This window comes from Mauremys reevesii, linkage group 5 (genome assembly GCF_016161935.1).
Source record: "Mauremys reevesii isolate NIE-2019 linkage group 5, ASM1616193v1, whole genome shotgun sequence".
NCBI lineage: Eukaryota > Metazoa > Chordata > Testudines > Geoemydidae > Mauremys > Mauremys reevesii.
This window is the reverse complement of record NC_052627.1, coordinates 10,376,897-10,397,897: the sequence shown is the minus strand read 5'-3', so window position 1 is coordinate 10,397,897 and position 21,001 is coordinate 10,376,897. Positions and strand designations below refer to the sequence as shown.

Sequence of the window (21,001 nt, the reverse complement as noted above, 5' to 3'; positions counted from 1 at the left end):
CAAGTTCAAGAATGAAAGACATTTCTACGTCTATTGATGTTATTCAAACACGTTGTGGTCTTATCTCCTCTTGAACATATGTCCCATTAATGTTGATACTAGTTACATGCCTGTGTCGAGTAGCAATAGGAGACTAAATCCCATCAAACAGCAGAGTTAAGAACACCTTACTAGATATCTAAAAAGCCACAGTCAAGAAAGAAGACTGTGCTGGTTAAAAAAAACAACCTGGTTTATAGCAAATGGATGAAAGGGGAGGTTGATAGTAATGAATATAAATCAGAAATTAGGAATTGTAGAAAATTGATAAGAGAAGTAAAAGGCCAGAAGGAGAAATGTATGACCAGCAGAGTTAAGGACTATTAGAATAATTTTTTAAATATATTTGGAAAAAAAAGAATCCTGAGAATGGTATTGGTCCTCTGCTAGATGGAAATGATAGAATTATGAGTAATGCAGAAAAGACAGAAGTGTTCAAAAATATTTCTGATCTGTATTTGGTGAAAAAACAACCTGATGATTAGTCTAATCATATGGTGATGACACTACTCTTTTCACTCCACTAATATCTCAGGAAGAAATTAGACATTTTTAATCACCAGGTCCAGATAACTTGCATGCAAGCATTTTAAAAGAGCTGGCTGAGGAGCTTGCTGGACCATTAATGTTGATTTTCAATAAGTCTCAGCGCACTGGGGAAGTTCCAGGAGATTGGAAGAAACCTAATGTTGTGCGAATTATTTTAAAAGGGTAAATGGGATGACCTGCGTAATTATAGGCAAGTTGGTCTGACATCAATCTCAGGAAAGATAATGGAGTGACTGATAAAGGACTCAATTAATAAAGAGTTAAAGGAGGGTAATGTTGATTTACATTAATTACATGGATTTACGCAAAACAGGTCCTGCCAAATTAATTTAATGTCTTTTTTTGATGAGATTACAAGTTTGGTTGATAAAGGTAACAGTGTTGATGTAATATATTTAGACTACTGTAAGGCGTTTGACCTGGCCCTGCATGACATTTTGATTAAAAACTTGAAAGATATAAAATTAACATGCCACATTAAATGGATTAACAACTGGTTAACCGATAGATCTCAAAATGTAAACAAACAGAGAATAGTCATTGGGCAGGTGTGTTTCCAGTGGGGTCCAACAGGGATCAGTTGTTGACCCTATGCTAATTTAACATTTTTATCAGTGACCTGGAAGAAAACATAAAATCATCACTGATAAAGATGACAAAAAAGTTGGGGGAGTGGTAAATAATCAAGACAAGTCACTGATACAGAGTGACTTAAGATTGCTTTGTATCCTGGGCACAAGCAAACAATATGAGCTTTAATATGGCTAAATGTCAGTGCATACATCTAGGATCAAAGAATATAGGCCATACTAGCAGAATGGAGGACTCTATCCTGGGAAGCAGTGACTCAGAAAAAGATTTGGGGGTTGTGGTGGATAATCAGCTGAACGTGAGCTCCCAGTGTGATGCTGTGGCCAAAAGAGCTAATGCAATTCTGGGATGCGTAAGCAGGTTAATCTTGCGTCAGAGCAGACAGGTTATTTTACCACTCTTTTTGGCACTGGTGTGACCACTGATGGAATACTGTGTCTAGTTCTGGTGCCCACAATTCAAGAAGGATGTTGATAAATTGGAGACGGGGTAGAGAAGATCCAGGAGAATGATTAAAGGATTAGAAAACCTGCCTTATAGTGACAGACTCAAAAAGCTCAATCTATTTAGCTTAACAAAGAGACGGTTAAGGGGTGACTTCATCACAGTCTGTAAGTACCTACACAGGGGACCAATATTTAATACTGGGCTCTTCAATCCAGCAGAGAAAGGTATAACACAGTGGTTTACAAACTTTTTGTATTGGTGGCCCCTTTCGCACAGCAAGCCTGTGAGTGTGCCCCCCACTTATGAATTAAAAACCGGGGGAGGGGGATTTAATTTAATGGTGGCTTGGGGCTGACTGCGCCCCATGGAGCTGACAGCGCGGGACCCCCATGTAACCACCTTGCGACTCCCTGAGGGATCAGGACCCCAGTTTGAGAACCCCTGGTATAACATGATCCAATGGCTGAAAATTGAAGCTAGACAAATTCAGACTGGAAATCAGGCATACATTTTTGACAGTGAGCGTAATTAACCATTGAAACAACTTACCAAAGGTCGTGGTAGATTCTCCATCACTGACAATTTTAAATCAAGATTTGAATGGTCTCCTAAAAGACCTGTTCTAGGAATCATTTTGTAGAAATTCTATGGCCTGTGTTATACAGCAGTTCGGATTAGATGACCACAATGGTTACTTGTGGCCTTGAAATCTAAGACAATCAAGCAGTTTAAAAAAATTTGCTGGCACACGCAGCTTTTAAACTTTCTTCAGAATTAATTCTGTGAGGCAGATACCAAAGGTTAAAAAAAGAGGTGAAACGTAACATTTATTTTACTTTCTTCAGGAGTATTGTAATAAGTCACTTAAAAAAAATGAAAACATTTTAATAGCAACAGTGATTTTTTGTTACAGGCTTTACTACAATCTGGGATTTGGTGTGGTGCATATGCATTGCCTCCTGTCACACTCCAATACCGAGATGATAAGCCTACAACAACAGACACTGCTGTTCAAACACAAAAGCAGATTTCAGGAGGCTTTTTGTATTGATCAGAATACTCACAAACATAAGTGCACAAAAAACAGAATATTTTATTAGGAGAAATTACTGGTGTATTTATTTGCATTTGTCTTGTATGTTATAGAGAAGATAGATATTCTAAACACTGTAGTCTTTAGGGAGGAACATTTACCTGGATCGGCAATTATCACAGCATTTTTCGGTTCCCATGATGCCAGAGGAGGCCTTCCGGAGTTGTTTGTCTTCAAAATGAGACAAGATGATTCTACCCACGGGAACATTGAGAATTAAATAAAAGAACAAGAATTTACACGTTAAATTCATTGCAAAAAAACAATGAGTTGAAATCATCATCATTAATTGATTCACCTGGGAGCCAATTATTTGCACTTGATTTCACCAGAGACAAGGACGTTTGTTTTTAAAAAGTAAATCAGAAGTTCCTAATGCTGGTATTTAATTATGCAAAAGATGGTAAATATCACTTTTTAAAATAAAATTGCATTTTTGCAAAGCATTTAAGTTATGTAGCTACATCTTCAGTTGTTACTGAACTGCAATGGACAATACTAATTGTGTATTGTGGACTTACAGAAAATGTGCAGTAAAATATAATACTCACTTTCTCCTGCAGCTGTTTGAGTTAAGGTACTTCTCTACCTTTGCCGCCATCTTTAATTTGTATTGTCGGAATTCTTCATTATGTATCTCATTTAAAAGATATCTGCCATTAAAACGAAAAACAAATAAGCTTAAACACTTGTCCACAAGTTTCTCTTTGAACTACTAGTAACAGCATACTCACAGTACCTACCACATTCAACTTATTTCATACACAGCAGTGGTTCTCAATCTGTAGTTGGACAGTGCTCCACAAAAAGTCTTTCCCTACAGCACAACACACTAAACCTTCAAGATCCCTGCAAGGGGAAGGTGGAGGCGGATGGAGATGGACATGAGAGAGACCTTTCTGTCATCTTCCTTTCTATGGGTGTCTTTGTAAGAGAAACACTGACCTATTATCATCAGTGGGAACTAGACTAAGGGACTGCGAGGATGGTGCACTGACTATCTAGAAGTCCAAGCCTGAACAGGTCAGTTTTAGGGAAAGACTGAATTCATGTTGCTTTTAAGTATATGTTTTCCAAAAATAACAACAGGCCCTGTACTAAGCATCCTGACCGCTACCTTCCTTCACATCATGGACCCTCTCAGGGACGCTGGGTGGGACGAAGCAGAGGACTGTTGGACGCACACTGTGTTCCTGGAGATATCATCGCATAACGAATGTTTTCACATATATTAAGTCAAGGCACCATATATCAAAACAACAGACTATCTTCCCTACCAGCAAACATTTTAAACCAGCCCCCTCCTGCTCATTCATGATAGTAAATTCTGGCTACAGAATGAACAAGGTTCCTATGACCCCAGGCTGTTCCCAATATTATACCTGTTAAAAGTCATATCAGCTGCAGTCCAAAATACGTAACAAGAAGCAGGAAGACCATCACGGCCAGCCCTTCCAATTTCTTGGTAGTAGGATTCCATTTCCTTAGGGGCACCATAATGAATAACTCTCCGGATGTCTGCTTTATTGATACCCATTCCAAAGGCCACCGTAGCCACAATGCACTGGGAAATAATCATAACATACATGTTTAACTTAGCTGTAAAAATATGTCTAAACCTCCATTAATGCCAACACAGTGTGTAATGACTTCTGTGCCACTGATTCAAATTCATCCTAAAGTTTAGTAGCTTCAAATCACACTCGGCGTGTATACTGCTGTCAGTAAGGAGTCATGTATTGGTAGCAGCATAAGCACATCATTAATCACAGTCATAATGCGTCAGCAAACTTAGAATGCTTAGAGCAGGGGATGAGTAGTTAGGAACACTGGGTTCAATCACTAATAGAACAAGTCCCTGTAAATTTTGGTGATTGAGATTATCCCTATATAATACAGATACACACATTTTTACTCCTGAGGGCATTCTGTGCCAAAAAAAAAAAATAAAACGTTTGCACACAGGATTTTAAAATTCTGCAAGTTTTATTTGTCAATAAATAAATGCAGAGGCTCCAGCATGGCAGTGGGGAGCACAGGCCACTGGCTGCATGAAGGTGGGAGATCACCCTGCAGCCTCCCTACCCCCCATCCCCAGGAAACGGACTCAGCGGTGAGGCTGCACCTGACTCCAACTCAGCACAAGGCCTAGGTCTGCCCCAGAAACACCCTGGGGCCCTGCCCCTCTGCGCCAGGTACGGGGCAGGCAGCTCAACCAGGCAGGATCCAAGTGTGGAGGGGCTCAGTGTGAGGGGATCCAGGTGTGGGGTGAAAGGATTTTGTGTGGGACAATCTGGGTGCAGGCAGCTCATTGGGGGGGGGGGGTTAGGTGTGGGGGGGATCTGGATGCACACACGCTCATTGGGGGGGTTCCAGATGCAGGGGCAATGGGATTCTGCCAGGGCTTCCAAGTGAAGGTGGTTGGGGCTCAGCGGAGAGGTCTCAGGGTCTCAGTGGAGGGGTCTGGGTGCTGGGGGAGGGGGGCTTGGTGGAGTGGGCATCTGGTTGGCAGTCAGTGGCGTGGGAGTCTGGATATGGGGGCTTAGGTGGTGGGCATCAGGGTGGGGGTTTGAGTGCAGGGAGTGGGTCTGACATAGCCCCAGCCACTTGTTGCAGGGGAAGAGGAAGTCCCGTCCTCTCCTGCCTCCAGCCCAGCCAGGTCTAGCAGCTGATCTCGGCTCAGGGTAGGAGCCACTGGCTAGGGTGTCCCCAACCCCTGGCTGCTCCAGGTGCCTGAAACAATGTACCTGCACTGCTAAGGAGTGGTGTGTGACTGCTCTTGCAGCTTCCCTTTGCTTCCCTGTCAGAAAGTCATTTTTCTATGGGGAAGCAAAGAAATCTTTGGGGGACATGAATTCTGCACACGTGCAGTGGCACAGAATTCCCCCAGAGTAACAAATACATGTTTGCAAAGCTCTTTCAGATCAGAGACATAATAAAAATGACCTATAACTTTATATTTTCCTCTAAGAGCAGAAGAGAGAATCATCAGGGCAAAGAGGTCGAAATACTAAAGGTCAATCTTTAAAAGCAGCAAGCTAAAACTATTTCTTTGTGCACGTGTGATACAGCAGTGATTTGGTAAGCGTAGTGAAAGCAAACTTGCAGTTGATTGTTTATCACAGATTTCTGATCACTGTTGTACTAATTTAGATATGATATATGGACTAAGAGTGTTAACATAAACCAGTTACTGTCTAACATTAAACAGCGTTAAACAACGTCCACAGCTTGGAACACAGAGACCTCAGCTTGTTTGGCACCATGGCAAATAAACTATAGAAAAAATCTTTTAAACCTTTTATTAAAGAGACAGAAAAGGAAAAACACTTAAAGCATTTGAAATATAAAGTATTAAATAAGGTTTTCATGTTAACATCTCTTGTTCCCTTTCCATTTAGCTGTAGACAGTTTGTAGAAGGAAAACACTCTTCTCCACACACTGTTTGACAGTCTCTTAGATAGGATCAAAGGTAGCAATAACTGTACTTTTGGGGAAAAAAGAGAAGTTAATTCAGATGTGCTGATGATGTCGCTGTTACTGCTGTTGTAAAAATCTAATATTAGAAGGAATCTCTCGCCCTTCTTTGACAGTCTTAGATGGTATTAAAGATGGTAATAACTGACTGCCATCCAAGATGGTATTTGGGTTTCAGCGGGAGCAAAGGGGTGGTGATGTCATCTGATTCCCTCCCGCTCTGGCCTATTCTCATCAGGACACCTCTTAGGATCAGAATGAGGAAGGCCCAGGGTCCCAGGAAACAATGGGGGTGGCAGCCATGATGGTGAAGCTCGTTCCAGTAGCTTCTGTCTGTTTTTCTTTTGATTTTTCATACTTTCTTGACAAAATCCCTTTCTTTTAAGGACTCAAAAAGGGAGTAATGGGTGGAATAGCCCCTACCTTCATTATTTTATCTACCAATTAGGCCTAATATTTGACACATCAATTTTGACTCTAACTCTCAGCTCCACATCTCCTAAGAAGCATAATTTCAAGACAGCTTTTGAATCATATCAATATGTCTTTTTGTTTAGACCAATCAAGTTATTGTCTCCCTTTTACATGTTTTTCTCCATGTTATTCTAGGTTTTAGTAACATCTTATGAACTTTTACACACTTCTTACAGTTGAGCTCAATTCGGGTAAAATTGTAGGCTCAACTGTCACAACGGCACACAATCGCAATGAATCACAAAAGTTCCATTCATTAACCCAGAACAGTTTACGAGAAATTTTCTACAGTCTCCTAATGATTTCCCATGGCAACATGAAGATCTTACTGTTGCAGAAATACATGGCATTTAAGCAAAATAATATTCCACTTAGGGACTGGTCAAAACCTGAAGATATAATATTATTTTCAAAATAAGATAATGGATAGAAATGCATTTCCTGCTTTGCCTTTTTCCTAGAAAGACAAGAGAAAGAATATATGTGAATGAGGCCAAGCGTACACAGAGGAGCTTAGTATGGGGCCATTTAAAAATACAACATTTACCCATCAAGCAGCTCAAAAGTAGAATGTTATAAAATGGTGGTATGGGGTACTCTTCATTTCCTGCGGTATTACTGTGATCTATGTGACAGAATGACTGCACATCAGCAGTGAGAAAAGTCATTCCTAATTATACACTGTAGACTATGTGGCCGGGAAAGACTGAAGTATTTGAGGATGAAGTGTATGTTTAAGATCTTTATAATGTAAACAAGGCTAACATGAAGGTCAGAAATTATGTCACTGCAGACAGACTGTGGAAGCCAAAGAATAGTTTCTTGCTCATAATGTCAAAGGTACAAAGTAGATTTGAAAAAGAGACTGATATTTCAAAATTCTCTCACTCTGTACATGTCAAAGGAATAAATAACCCATTTCCTACAGAACATCATCCTGTAGTACAAATTTATACCTGAATTTCATCTCTCATGAACCTGTGATGAACATCTTTCCTTGCTTTGATTCCCATGCCAGCATGGTATGTGCCACAGGACAAGTTTAATTTCATCAACTCAGCAGCTACTTGTTCAGTGGTCTTCCTTGATGGGCAATAAACGATGGTGGGTCCTTCAAACTCATATGTAGAGCTAAGGAAAATAACAAACAATAAATAAACATGCTGTAAATGCTAAGGAGGCCACTTGCGAACCACAAGTTCAACATCTGACTCAACAGACTAAGGGCTGCCAGACTGTAGATTTTGCAGCAAGTCTTCATTATCCTTCATCATCAGCAGTTTCAAAATCTGCATTATTCTTCTTGTTTATTTGTAATATGTTCTCTCTAGGGGGCAGATATCTAGCTGATTTAAACTGTCATCACTCCATAGCGTCCCATGCAACTATGACAATTAACACCAGCTAAGGATCTCTTCCTGGATTCTTAGCCAGGGTAAGAATCTTGTCAGACACAAAGAGGTTCAAAAAAGATCACATCTCTTCCATTTCTATAGTACTTGTTACCTGAAAGATTCTAAAGGTTTACCAACATCATATATTGCTGCCTCATTATAGCTCTCCTGGGTGATGTTCTGACTAGTGCACTTCTTGTGTGAATCACAGTACTAGTTTCAGCAAAAACAATGAGGAGTCCTTGTGGCACCTTCGAGACTAACAAATTTATTTGGGCATGAGGCTTTCATGGGCTAAAACCTACTTCATTAGATGCATGGAGTGGAAAATACAGTAAGGTATAAATACACAGCATATGAAAAGATGGGAGTTGCCTTACCAAGTGTGGGAGAGGAGGGGTCAGTGCTACTCCCATCTTTTCATATGCTGTGTATTTATACCCTACTGTATTTTCCACTCCATGCATCTGAGGAAGTGGGTTTTAGCCCATGAAAGCTTATGCCCAAATAAATTTGTTAGTCTCTAAGGTGTCACAAGGACTCTTCGTTGTTTTTGCTGATACAGACTAACACGGCTACCACTCTGTAACCTAGTACTATTTTCAGATACACTTGCTGTGAGGGTGCCAAGCATTTTTAAAAAGAGACAAAAACTTGTGAAAATCTTTTCTCCCTGGCAGGCAGCCTGTGGCCCACCTCCCTCAATTCACTCCCCTTCTCTACACCAGGCACGCTCCCTGCCCCGAATCCCCTTCTACACACACAACCCCTTGCTCCAACCCGCCCAGCCTGGCACCCTCCTGCCCGCAACCCCCAGCTATACACACAACCCCTCGCTCCAACCCACCTAGCCTGGCACCCTCCTGCCCGCAACCCCCAGCTCTACACACAACCCCTCGCTCCAACCCACCCAGCCTGGCACCCTCCTGCCCGCAACCCCCAGCTATACACACAACCCCTTGCTCCAACCCGCCCAGCCTGGCACCCTCCTGCCCGCAACCCCCAGCTCTACACACAACCCCTCGCTCCAACCCACCTAGCCTGGCACCCTCCTGCCCGCAACCCCCAGCTCTACACACAACCCCTCGCTCCAACCCACCTAGCCTGGCACCCTCCTGCCCGCAACCCCCAGCTCTACACACAACCCCTTGCTCCAACCTACCCAGCCTGGCATCCTTTTCTTTCCTCCCCTGCACACATTCTCATTCCAACCCACTCAGCCTGCCACCCCTCACCCCACATCTTCTCAGATCAACAGCTCTCACATTTTGTTTCCCTACTTTCCAGCCATGCTGCCCCTGTAAACAAAACTGAACCCTCCCCTGAAAATAGAAGTACAATAAACAAACAGAAATAGCAGACACAAATAGCTATATGTAGCCCATATGAATGGAATCACAACACAACAGTAGTGACCCATCAGCAACTACAGAGACTGAAACCCAACCTTCTCCCGCCCACCCTACATACATATCATGCTTTCATTTTGGCGTTTGTGTATCTGTAAGTCAATTAAAAACAAAAACAAAAAAAAAAAAGGAAAAGACTGTCTGTGCCAGCCTACCTGTAAGGAAACACATTTGGGATTTTTTATTTGCAGCCAGGAAAATGAAAACTTAATGCTAGAAATCAAAATTGTCACTCTGAATTTGTGCATAATCCTACTCTTATTTTTCACATAATACGGTTTAGAACGTAATTCACTGTACAGCTAAATATTAGCATTTGCATTGCACTAATGCCAAGATAAGTGCTCCTGTACGCTGGGCACTGTACAAACGCAGCAAGAGACTATCCACGCCCTGTAGAACTTATTAAATGGACAACACAAATGGTGGGAGAGGAAGAAAGGCGGAAACGTGAAATGATTTGCCCAAGATCACACAGCAGTTCATCAGCAGAACCAGGAAGAGAACCTAGTCTCCTGGTCCCAGTCCAGTCTAAGTCCACTTTGTTATTCTTGGTTTTGACGCCCAGTCTGGCACACCTTTGATAATATCTGAGATACAACAGCAGCAGCTGATAGAACGAGCAAGCTAGTAAGGCCTCACCTTTTCTTTTTAATAAGGAACTGTTTTAAATCCTGAAGGATACCTCCAGTTTTTCGTCCAACTTCTAAGTATAGGTTAGGTCGGTCAAAACTAGTACATGTGACCTGAGGGTTCTTTAGGTTTAGACAGTGCACTATATCTTCTCTAACTGAAGGGCTCGCTGTTGCAGTTAAAGCAACAACAGGAACCTGAAATGAAAAGCAGAGAGAAATGATGGAAGGAAAGAAACAGAAACTGAGACCCATCATTCTTGCGGTTTTTATATTTTTTATTTTATTATTGTGATTCAAAGTTATGGAAAAAATGGGATGAGACTAGATATCCTGATCTGTTTACAGTCCCTGGAAAATTTAATGCTTCTGAAGAAGAGAGACAATATTATACTTCCCAGAGCTTTTTATTGTCACAAAGAAATATATTTTAGCGATCCTTCCATAAAAGCAAATGCACATTCACCTGTCTACATAGAGAAAACAGAAACTATATTTAAACATATATTTTTTCGAACTGGATTTGAACAATTACATAAGAACATAAGAACGGCCATGCTGGGTCAGACCAAAGGTCCATCTAGCCCAGTATCCTGTCTACTGACAGTGGCCAATGCCAGAGGGAGTGAACCCAACAGGCAATGATCAAGTGATCTCTCTCCTGCCATCCATCTCCACCCTCTGACAAACTGCGTCTAGGGACACCATTCCTTACCCATCCTGGCTAATAGCCATTAATGGACTTAACCTCCATGAATTTATCTAGTTCTCTTTTAAACGCTGTTATAGCCCTAGCCTTCACAACCTCCTCAGATAAGGAGTTCCACAAGTTGACTGTGCGCTGCGTGAGGAAGAGCTTCCTTTTATTTGTTTTAAACCTGCTGCCTATTAATTTCATTTGGTGACCCCTAGTTCTTGTATTATGGGAATAAGTAAGTAACTTTTCCTTATCTACTTTCTCCACATCACTCATGATTTTTATATACCTCTATCATATCCCCCCTTAGTCTCCTCTTTTCCAAGCTGAAAAGTCCTAGCCTCTTTAATCTCTCCTCATATGGGACCCATTCCAAACCCCTAATCATTTAAATTGCCCTTCTCTGAACCTTTTCTAGTGCCAGTATAATGTAATTATCTTTACATTACAGTTTCTTCAACAGGATTATACAAATTTTCAAATATGGGTGCCTAAAGTTAGGTACCTTAGGACAAGATCTTCAGGAATAGGTGCCAAAAGTTAGGCCCCTAGGTCCATATTTCAGCCACCTACGGTTGGGATTTTCAAAGATGCCTACGTGACCAGAAGTCAATGAGATCTGTGCTTCTAAGTCAGTGGGGTGTTTTTCAAAATCCCACCCATAGGCTCCTGAAATCATATTTAGGCCCCTAAATTGACGCTCCTATTTTTAAAAAATGTTGGTGCTTAGTCTGTGTTTTATCACCTAAATAAATGGCCTAATTTTCAAAAGCACCAGAACTCCAGGATACACAAATTTGAAAGTATGGTGCCATAATGAATAAGATGTTTTAAGTCTAGCATCTGAATGAAAAAAAACTAATCCTGCTTGAATGCTGGGAGACCATGTATATATCTATACAGAACAATATTTTCCCCATGACTAAAATGTGTCCTTTTCCAAAAAGGTTACAAAAACATCACTAAGGATCTGCATATTGACAGCCATTCACTGCATTAATATAAATGAGAATACATTATAAAACAAGTTCCTCCATGAGATGCACACACACACTTCCATCTCCTTTGAACTGAAATAGAACATGTAGGTGCATATATCTGAAAGCATATTTCAGCACTGTGAAGGCTTGAAAAGTAGCCACCCTAATTTACATGGCACAGGAGTATTTCAGGACACACAATATATCTGGCGTGCATTCTGGTTTTATTCAAATGTCTCAGTGCTTCAAGCATGTCTAAAGAAGAGCAGTGTCAGGAAAAAAAATCATAACCCTACTAGAAAAATTTACTTTTAAAACATAATTTACAACATCCTTTATTATCTTATTTACAAATGAGCTATACCCTGGAGCCTCACCGAAGGGAGCACTTGCTTTAACGAACCCAAAGTCCTAAATGAATTTCTGAAGTCATGCCCCCATTCTGAAATACAATGAGCCTCATCGACCGCTATCAGCGTGATACCTGGGGTTGGGGAAAAAAAAAAATGAACACACAAGTTATATAATATTACACTGAGTCAGGAAAGGATACAAAACGTTCTAGAAAATAAAAACATCAGTTACTGAAGTTAAACTTTGCAGTGAAGTCTGATCAGCCCTCGGATACTATGCAGATGAGAGCCCTGATCATTCCAGAGAAAGGTAGTTTGTGTGGGTTTCTAAAATGGCTTCTAGCATAATGACCAGTGGAAATCCATTTTCACATTGACCTCTTTTCATACAAAGCCACAAGAGATTTCGCAGACCATCCTCCTCTGCTCCACTTTTCCCTTCACTATGTCCCCGTGGCCTTCAAGCCCACTGCTCATAGGATGTGTGCCACAACAGCTCCCCCCTTCTACACAGCAAGGCATGCTTCCTCTCTCCTTTGGTGCCAATAAAGACTTCAGGCCCGTTTACTAATATTCATCGAGGTGTTTATAGCTACTATCAGTTTTGTTTCCTTGGTAGTGAAATAAGGCCTGAGAGTCCCAGGATTTCTCCAATCCTCTTAAGAGGTCATGTGAGTATAGGTAAATCTGATGGGAGAGGAACTTCTAAAGCAACTCTTCATACTAACACATGCATCACATATTACAGTTTGAACTATCACTCTATCTCTGCAACCAGTGCTTTTATCAGCCTGTTATATAAAAGACTCTGCAATTTAAGGGCTGTGTCCTGGAGGTACCAAGCACACTCAAATCCTATTGACTCCAATGGCTTTCAAGAAGCTCGTTGCATCTCACAGCACTGGGCACTAAATTGGTGAAATCACAAAAATTGTTTGAAGTTTGAATTATTTTGAGTTGTCCTGATGGTCACTTGGAGCATTAGCTGCATTAGTTTGTTTAGTAAGAAAAATAGTTTATTAGCCACAATACTTGTACTGCATGCATTTATCAAGTGTAATATTCTGAAAAATTAGAATGTTAATCTATGCTTATTATTTTTAATTTTTGGAGATACTTCTGAGAATGCTGAGTGCATGTTCTGAAGAGCCTACACTGATCCCTCTATTATCCCTGTTCTTAGTAGCTGGTATTTCATGCAGAATGAACGTTATGCGCCCTCTCTATACAGGGGAGTCGCATCTTACGAGGGGGTTAGGTTCTGAAGTCATCGCGTAAAGTGAAAATCGCGTATAGTCAAACGCTCATTGAGTGGAATGGCGGGCGGAATCGCCCACACTACAGGTACAGCATTTAAATTGTTATTTTTCTCTTTTTTGTTTTGCCGAGCGCATATAGTTAAAATCACGTAAGTTAAATGTGCCTATAATGCAACTCCACTGTATCTGTATCTATATATAGTAATTATCTTAATGTTATTGTAACAGAGTCTGCTGACACCAATCAGTGGAAATTGCCATAATGGACTCTGAACTTGCTGTTAGTGTTGAGAAACAGTGCTGAAAAATTCTCACAACAGGGTATACTAAACAAGTTCAGAGAAAAAAATATTAGAACACATCACTGGTAGGACCTTTGAATAAATGCAACGTAATCCAATTCCTACCCCTAGAGGGATTCTACACCAAAAAATTAAAAAAATTCTACTCACAATATTTTAAAATTCTGCAAAATACTGCTCCGGCTGTCAGCCCCATGCAGGGCAAGTGTGGCTAGGCCTGTCAGCCCCGGACGGCTAGGGCTCCTGCTGTCAATCCCACACCTGGTGAGCCTTGGGCTGTCATCGGGAGCCCCACCATGCACAGGGCTGACAGTGGGAGCCTTGCTATGTGCGGGGCTGAAATTTGTGATTTTCATCAACAGGAATTTTGATGGAAATCACAAATTCTGCGTGAAAAAATAAAATTCTGCAGGGAACAGTAATTCTGTGCAGATTGTGCTGTGGCACAGAATTCCCCCAGGAGTAAATTCCCCACAGCTCCCAAAATTAACCTACCACAACATACCAATGGTTTGGTCAAGTTCCTGAAGTAGTGATAAGTTCCCCGAGCAGAACTCCGGAGTTATATACACAACTCTATAGTGGCCCCTACAAAATTGGGAAAATACATTGTCATATGCAGCAGATGAAAGAGATCCCAAACAATTCATCCAACTGAAATGAAAGAGTGCATCAGATAAGATGAAGGTGGGGACAATACAGACAGGTTGTGAACAGGGAACATGAGAGGAAACGAATGATGCAGAGAGAGGGTAGAGAGAATGGAAACAAAAGAGGGAAGGCAGGAAGAGAAAGAGGAAAGGAATTTCTTAGATTTTAAGGCCAAAAGGGGCTAATATGACCATCTAGTCTGATCTCCTGCATACCCCAGGCCAGAGAATCTCACTCAGAGATTCCCACATTCAGCCCAATAACCTGTGGCTGAGTTAAAGAGGTAGAAAGAGATATCCAAACTTCACTTAAAGACTCCAAAGGGGAAAAGAAGATAAGCTCAAATATTAAATAAAACAGAACAGTAATACTGAAAGGGAAATAGACCGCAAGACAAAGGAAAAGTCAGTCATAGGCTGTGCAGGAAGCAATGCATAAACTTAAATTTGCCTAACACTCTCTAACTTTAGGCCCTGTTTTTAGTTGCTTATAACTTTGCCAAGCTTTAACCATTCAGACTGAAGTTTTCCCAGGCCAGTTGTCTGTCACAGGCTGAATTTTCTGGAATGGTTTAGTTAAAACAGTTCAACCACTTCTAAGAAGGAGATTAGAAAAAAAATCACAATGTTTTGCCCACATTTAAAGAAAAGAATACAACTATTTTAACTGAACCTCAAGCGACTGCATGCTTTGGAACAGGGACTGGAAATTTGGTGCGGGAGATGATGTCGTCACTCCAGTGTCAGATATGCCTTTTGCCATACCCATGAAAGTCTCCCCAAGTTTGATCAAGTTATGAGCTTCTGAAAATCTCAGAAGAAACCTCTGCCACTCAGCAGAGGTGAGAAACTGGTAGCATTACTCTCCAAAGGGTCTGAACTTTGACGGGAGGACTCCTGCCTCACACTGAGAAAGCAGGACCATCAGTGAGTTATCTTAAGTGCCTATACACAAATGCAAGAAGCCTGGGAAACAAGCAGGGAGAACTGGAAGTCCTGGCACAGTCAAGGAATTATGATGTGATTGGAACAACAGAGACTTGGTGGGATAACTCACATGACTGGAGTACTGTCATGGATGGATATAAACTGTTCAGGAAGGAGAGACAGGGCAGAAAAGGTGGGGCAGTTGCATTGTACGTAAGAGACCAGTATGACTGCTCAAAGCTCCTGTATGAAACTGCAGAAAAACCTGAGAGTCTCTGAATTAAGTTTAGAAGTGAGAGCAACAAGAGTGATGTCGTGGTGGGAGTTTGCTATAGACCACCAGACCAGGGGGATGAGGTGGACAAGGCTTTCTTCAGGCAACTAACAGAAGTTGCTAGCTCACAGACCCTGGTTCTCATGGGGGACTTCAATCACCCCGATATCTGCTAGGAGAACAATACAGCAGTGCACAGACAATCCAGGAAGTTTTTGGAAAGTGTAGGGGACAATTTCCTGGTGCAAATGCTGGAGGAACCAACTAGGGGCAGAGCTCTTCTTGACCTGCTGCTCACAAACAGGGAAGCAAAAGTGGAAGCAAAAGTGGATGGGAACCTGGGAGGCAGTGACCATGAGATGGTCGCGTTCAGGATCCTGACACAAGGAAGAAAGGAGAGCACCAGAATACGGACTCTGGACTTCAGAAAAACAGACTTTGACTCCCTCAGGGAGCTGATGGGCAGGATCTCTTGGGAGAATAACATGAGGGGGAAAGGAGTCCAGGAGAGCTGGCTGTATTTTAAAGAAGCCTTATTGAGGTTGCAGGAACAAACCATCCCGATGTGTAGGAAAAATAGTAAATATGGCAGGCGACCAACTTGGCTTAACAGTGAAACCCTTGCTATCTTAAACACAAAAAAGAAGCTTACAAGAAGTGGAAGATTGGACAAATGACCAGGGAGGAGTACAAAAATATTGCTCAGGCATGCAGGAGTGAAATCAGGAAGGCCAAATCACACTTAGAGTTGCAGCTAGCAAGGGATGTTAAGAGTAACAAGAAGGGTTTCTACAGGTATGTTAGCAACAAGAAGGTGGCCGGGGAAAGTGTGGGCCCCTTACTAATGGGGGAGGTAAACTAGTGACAGAGGATGTGGAAAAAGCTAATGCACTCAATGATTTTTTTGCCTCTGTCTTCACGAACAAGATCAGCTCCCAGACTATTGCATTGGGCAGCACAGCATAGGGAGGAGGTGACCAGCCCTCTGTGAAGAAAGAAGTGGTTCAGGACTATTTAGAAAAGCTGGACGAGCACAAGTCCATGGGGCCAGATGCGCTGCATCCGAGGGTGCTAAAGGAGTTGGCGGATGTGATTGAAAACTCATGGCGATTGGAGGAGGTCCCGGATGACTGGAAAAAGGCTAATGTAGTGCCTTTAAAAAAGGGAAGGAGGGGGATCCAGGGAACTACAGGCCAGTCAGCCTCACCTCAGTCCCTGGAAAAATCATGGAGCAGGTCCTCAAGGAATCAATTCTGAAGCACTTAGAGGAGAGGAAAGTGATCAGGAAAAGTCAGTATGGATTCACCAAGAGCAAGTCATACCTGACTAACCTAATTGCCTTCTATAATGAGATAACTCGGTCTGTGGATGAGAGGAAAGCAATGGACGTGTTATTCTTTGACTTTAGCAAAGCTTTTGATACAGTCTCCCACAGTATTCTTGCCAGCAAGTTAAAGAAGTATGAGCTGGATGAATGGACTATAAGGTGGATAGAAAACTGGTTAGATCATCAGGCTCATTGGGTAGTGATCAATGGCTCCATGTCTAGTCAGCAGCCAGTATCAAGTGGAATGCCTTAAGGGTCGGTGCTGGGGCCAGTTTTGTTCAATATCTTCATTAATGATCTGGAGGATGGCATGAACTGCACCCTCAGCAAGTTCGCAGATGACACTAAACTGAGAGAAGTGGTAGATACGCTGGAGGGTAGGGATAGGATACAGAGGTTCAACAAGGACAAGTGCAGAATCCCATGCAATGCTACAGACTAGGGACCAAGTGGCTAGGCAGCAGTTCTGCAGAAAAGGACCTAGGGGCTATAGTGGACGAGAATCTGGATATGAGTCAACAGTGTGCCCTTCTTGCCAAGAAGGCTAATGGCATTTTGGGCTGTATAAATAGGAGCATTGCCAGCAGACTGAGGGATGTGATTATTCCCCTCTATTCAGCATTGGTGAGGCCTCATCTGGAGTACTATGTCCAGTTTTGGGCCCCACACTACAAAAAGGATGTGGAAAAATTAGAAAAATCCAACGGAGGGCAACAAAAATAATTAGGGGATTGGAGCACATGATTTATAAAGAGAGGTTGAGGGGACTGGGATTATTTAGTCTGCAGAAGAGAAGAATGAGTGGGGATTTGATAGCTGCTTTCAACTACCTGAAGGGGGGTTCCAAAGAGGATGGAGCCAGGCTGTCCTCAATGGTGGCAGATGACAGAACAAGTAGTAATGGTCTCAAGTTGCAGTGGGGGAGGTTTAGGTTGGATATTAGGAAACACTATTTCACTAGTAGGGTGGTGAAGCACTGGAATGGGTTACCTAGGGAGGTGGTGGAATCTTCTTCCTTAGAGGTTTTTAAGGCCCGGCTTGACAAAGCCCTGGCTGGGATGATTTAGTTGGGGATTGGTCCTGCTTTGAGCAGGGGGTGGACTAGATGATCTCCTGAGGTCCCTTCCAACCCCGATATTCTATGATTCTATGACCTCACTGAGCATGCTGTATCCTCACCCGGTTCCTCCATGCTGACTGGACTATATGTGCACCATCCCGGGGTGCCAGGGCTGAGCAACCCCTTCCCTGCCACAGGGAGTTGCAATTGCCAGAGCTGCTGTGGCGTTGTCTGCCAGGACTTGGAGAGCAAGGTCCTTCAGCTCGAGGAGAGACGCCCTGAAGGCCAGATTAATTGTTCTTGTTCTCCCAGGTTCTCCTGCTCATTGAGAGCCCATAGGTTCATGGATCTTATCAGAGCGGGAGACCAGGGCCTTCTGTGTGGTGACCTGGTCATGGCATGGCTCCCGGTGAGGTTGTGACAGGGAGGGCTCACCATGCCAAGCACAAACCCAAGGTTGATGCATGTCTGGAGAGGATTCCAGGGTTGTGGGGTCACATCACACTCAGCTGAAGATGAGCAATGTTTCTTTGGCATGGAAACCCTGAAATGTCTTTACCTTGAGAAAGTCAGTGCCACCCTTGGGGTGGACAGCTCTCAGATGGGGCAGCCAGGCTGACGCAGCAGCACAAGCTGACGCAGAGCAGTCAGACTCAGACTGTCTGTGTCAGGGGAGCCTCAGGGCTGACAGCACCTCTTTTTCTTCCACCCTGGTTCCAAGGGGGAGGGCCAGTCCCACTATCCTCCCTTTGAATGGCACTCAGGCCTACCATGACAGCAAGGGAGCTGGCTTCAGCAGAGCTGAAGTGGTCAGTCTTGGGGACTGGAAGCAACTCCCAAGAGTTTCCCTGCTTTTAGTACCAGAGACTCAGGACCACAGGGTACAATTCCCTGCTCACCAGGCACGAAGGGATTTTGTCTCAGCACAGACTCAGACAGACAACCCACATCTAGGGCAGAGCTGCTGCTGCTGTTCAGAATCCAACACTACCCATCAGACCACTCCACAAGATGGCGCTTCAGGCAGCTGCTGTAGTACATCAGGTCCTGGCAGAGAGGGATAGGCAACCCGAGCTTCTATTGAGGCAGGGCCTTCACCTTGTGAGTCCATCCCTAATAGTCACTAATTCATCACACGAATGGTCGGGTTTAAACCCTGAGGCCTTTACCTCAGCCACGAGGTGGAAAAATGTGATCAGAGCCACAGGGACAGCCAGCAATAAAGGAAACTAAAGTCTGCCAATAAAGCAGAGAAAACTATCAAACACTAACTGAGTAATGATCCATCCTAACCAGTAAGAGCTAGAGGCAAAGTCTGACAGAAAAAAGAGCGCAGGGAGCAGGGGAAATACCATTGCCTTCCGACTCCCTGTCGCAGGCAGTAAGAGTTGTGGTCACTCCCATTTGGGGCAAAGGGCCCAACAGACTCTGCTGGCCAAAAGGCCCACACCACAAATCAACACTTGAAGAAAAATTCATACTTATTTCATGGCTCATTAACATGAGCACAACTTAAGCTAATTTAGGAAAATTCTTTTAAATTCTTTCCAGCAATTTAAATATCTGTATTCAGAACCTGTGAGTCGAGAGATTAAAAAGTAATGAACTTACGCTCTGATGTCCCCTATCACATTTCTTGACTGAGCTGATCCAAGCAAGCAAGCTGCAATGCCTGACATTCTGTACGAAGAAAGCACAAGCAAGATAGGGTTCATTCATGTGAATGTGTTTCTTGTCTCTTAGCCAGTTTAGGATCTATGACAGTGTTTTGCCTCCCACCCCATGACTAGCCTCTTGTGAGGGACCTTATCAAAGGCCATTTGAAAGTCTAAATACATGTCAACCAGCTCTCATTTAACTCTACTTTACAGACCTATTCAGAGAATTCTAATGGATTAATGAGACTTAATTTTCCTTTGCAGAAACCATGCTGGTTAGACCCTATCATACCATGATCTTCCAGGCGTTTTACTATTCTATTTAATTATTGTATCAGCCAATATACCAGACGCAGATACAAGGCTTATTGGTCTATAATTACTTGAATCACCTCTAGATCCTTTAAAAATATACAGGTACAAAATTTGCTCCCATCCAGTAAAGCAGCTGTTTTTAATGAGCAATTCAGTATTTTTGCCCCTTCATACTCGAGCTCTTTCAGAACTCTTGGATGGACACCACCTGAGCCTGGTGATTTATTGCTTTTTAAATAATCCATTTGTTCCAGCCCTGGAACATGGACCTCATCCAAACTGACAGCTGAATTAGTGGGTGTCTTAGGCTGCAGAGATCAAATCTCTTCAGCATCCAAAATTAATGAGCCAGTGGGCAGGCGGTGAACAAACAGGCACTCAGATTACATTGATGGGAGCAGTATAAACGTCTAGATAACAGGTTAGATACACGTAATCTGGCCAGTATTTGTCCCCAGGTGCTTGTGGGCAGCAAGATTAGTTTGTCCAGCCACTCACCTACATCATAGCCCTTCATCTACATAATACCATGGTGTGCAGCAGAAAACAGCAAATATAAAGAAAGCCCTTAATACAAAAATTCCATCTTTGGGAAAGGCTTTTTCCGTGTCTGGTTTGCACAGGGTGGAAGAGACTGAGCCAGCGTAATTCTCCTTGAGAGTACGTCTCAGTAATTTAGGAGAAATAATGATACATGTTTTGTAGTTATATAAAAAACAAGCAATATAAATCCAGAAAATTCAACATTAATATTAATAGACTTTAAAGGCAGAATGGACTATTGTGATCATTTAGTCTGACCTCCCCTATAGCACAGGCCAGAAAATTTCACCCAGTGATTCTTAAACCTGGCCTATAAAACTTTTAGAAAGACACTGCATCTTGACTGAAAGACTTCAAACGATGGAGAAGCCACCACATCCTATGTAAGTTGCCCCAGTGGTTAATTACCCTCCTGGTTAAAAAACTGTGCTTTAACTGAAGCCTGAATTTGTCCAGCTTCAGCTTCCAACAACTTCTGGCTCAGGGTCTGAGGTATCCCTCGTGCACTGTTCTAGCAGGTGCCATTTTAAAGAGAGATTCCCTTGACTTT

At 42.6% G+C, this 21,001-nt stretch overlaps 1 protein-coding gene across 7 annotated transcripts in view; it reads right to left on the bottom strand.

Moving 5' to 3' along the window:
- Positions 1-21,001, bottom strand: part of WRN (WRN RecQ like helicase) — a 167,770-nt gene that overhangs the window by 39,119 nt on the left and 107,650 nt on the right. For all 7 annotated transcript variants that reach the window (XM_039540800.1, XM_039540798.1, XM_039540796.1 and 4 more), the window contains 8 exons: positions 19,547-19,615; positions 14,203-14,285; positions 12,161-12,267; positions 10,117-10,304; positions 7,628-7,802; positions 4,102-4,283; positions 3,271-3,372; positions 2,821-2,913 (listed from right to left, as the gene is read on the bottom strand). In XM_039540800.1, coding sequence (XP_039396734.1) covers positions 2,821-2,913; positions 3,271-3,372; positions 4,102-4,283; positions 7,628-7,802; positions 10,117-10,304; positions 12,161-12,267; positions 14,203-14,285; positions 19,547-19,615 — 999 coding nt within the window. The remainder of the gene's footprint in view (positions 1-2,820; positions 2,914-3,270; positions 3,373-4,101; positions 4,284-7,627; positions 7,803-10,116; positions 10,305-12,160; positions 12,268-14,202; positions 14,286-19,546; positions 19,616-21,001) is intronic.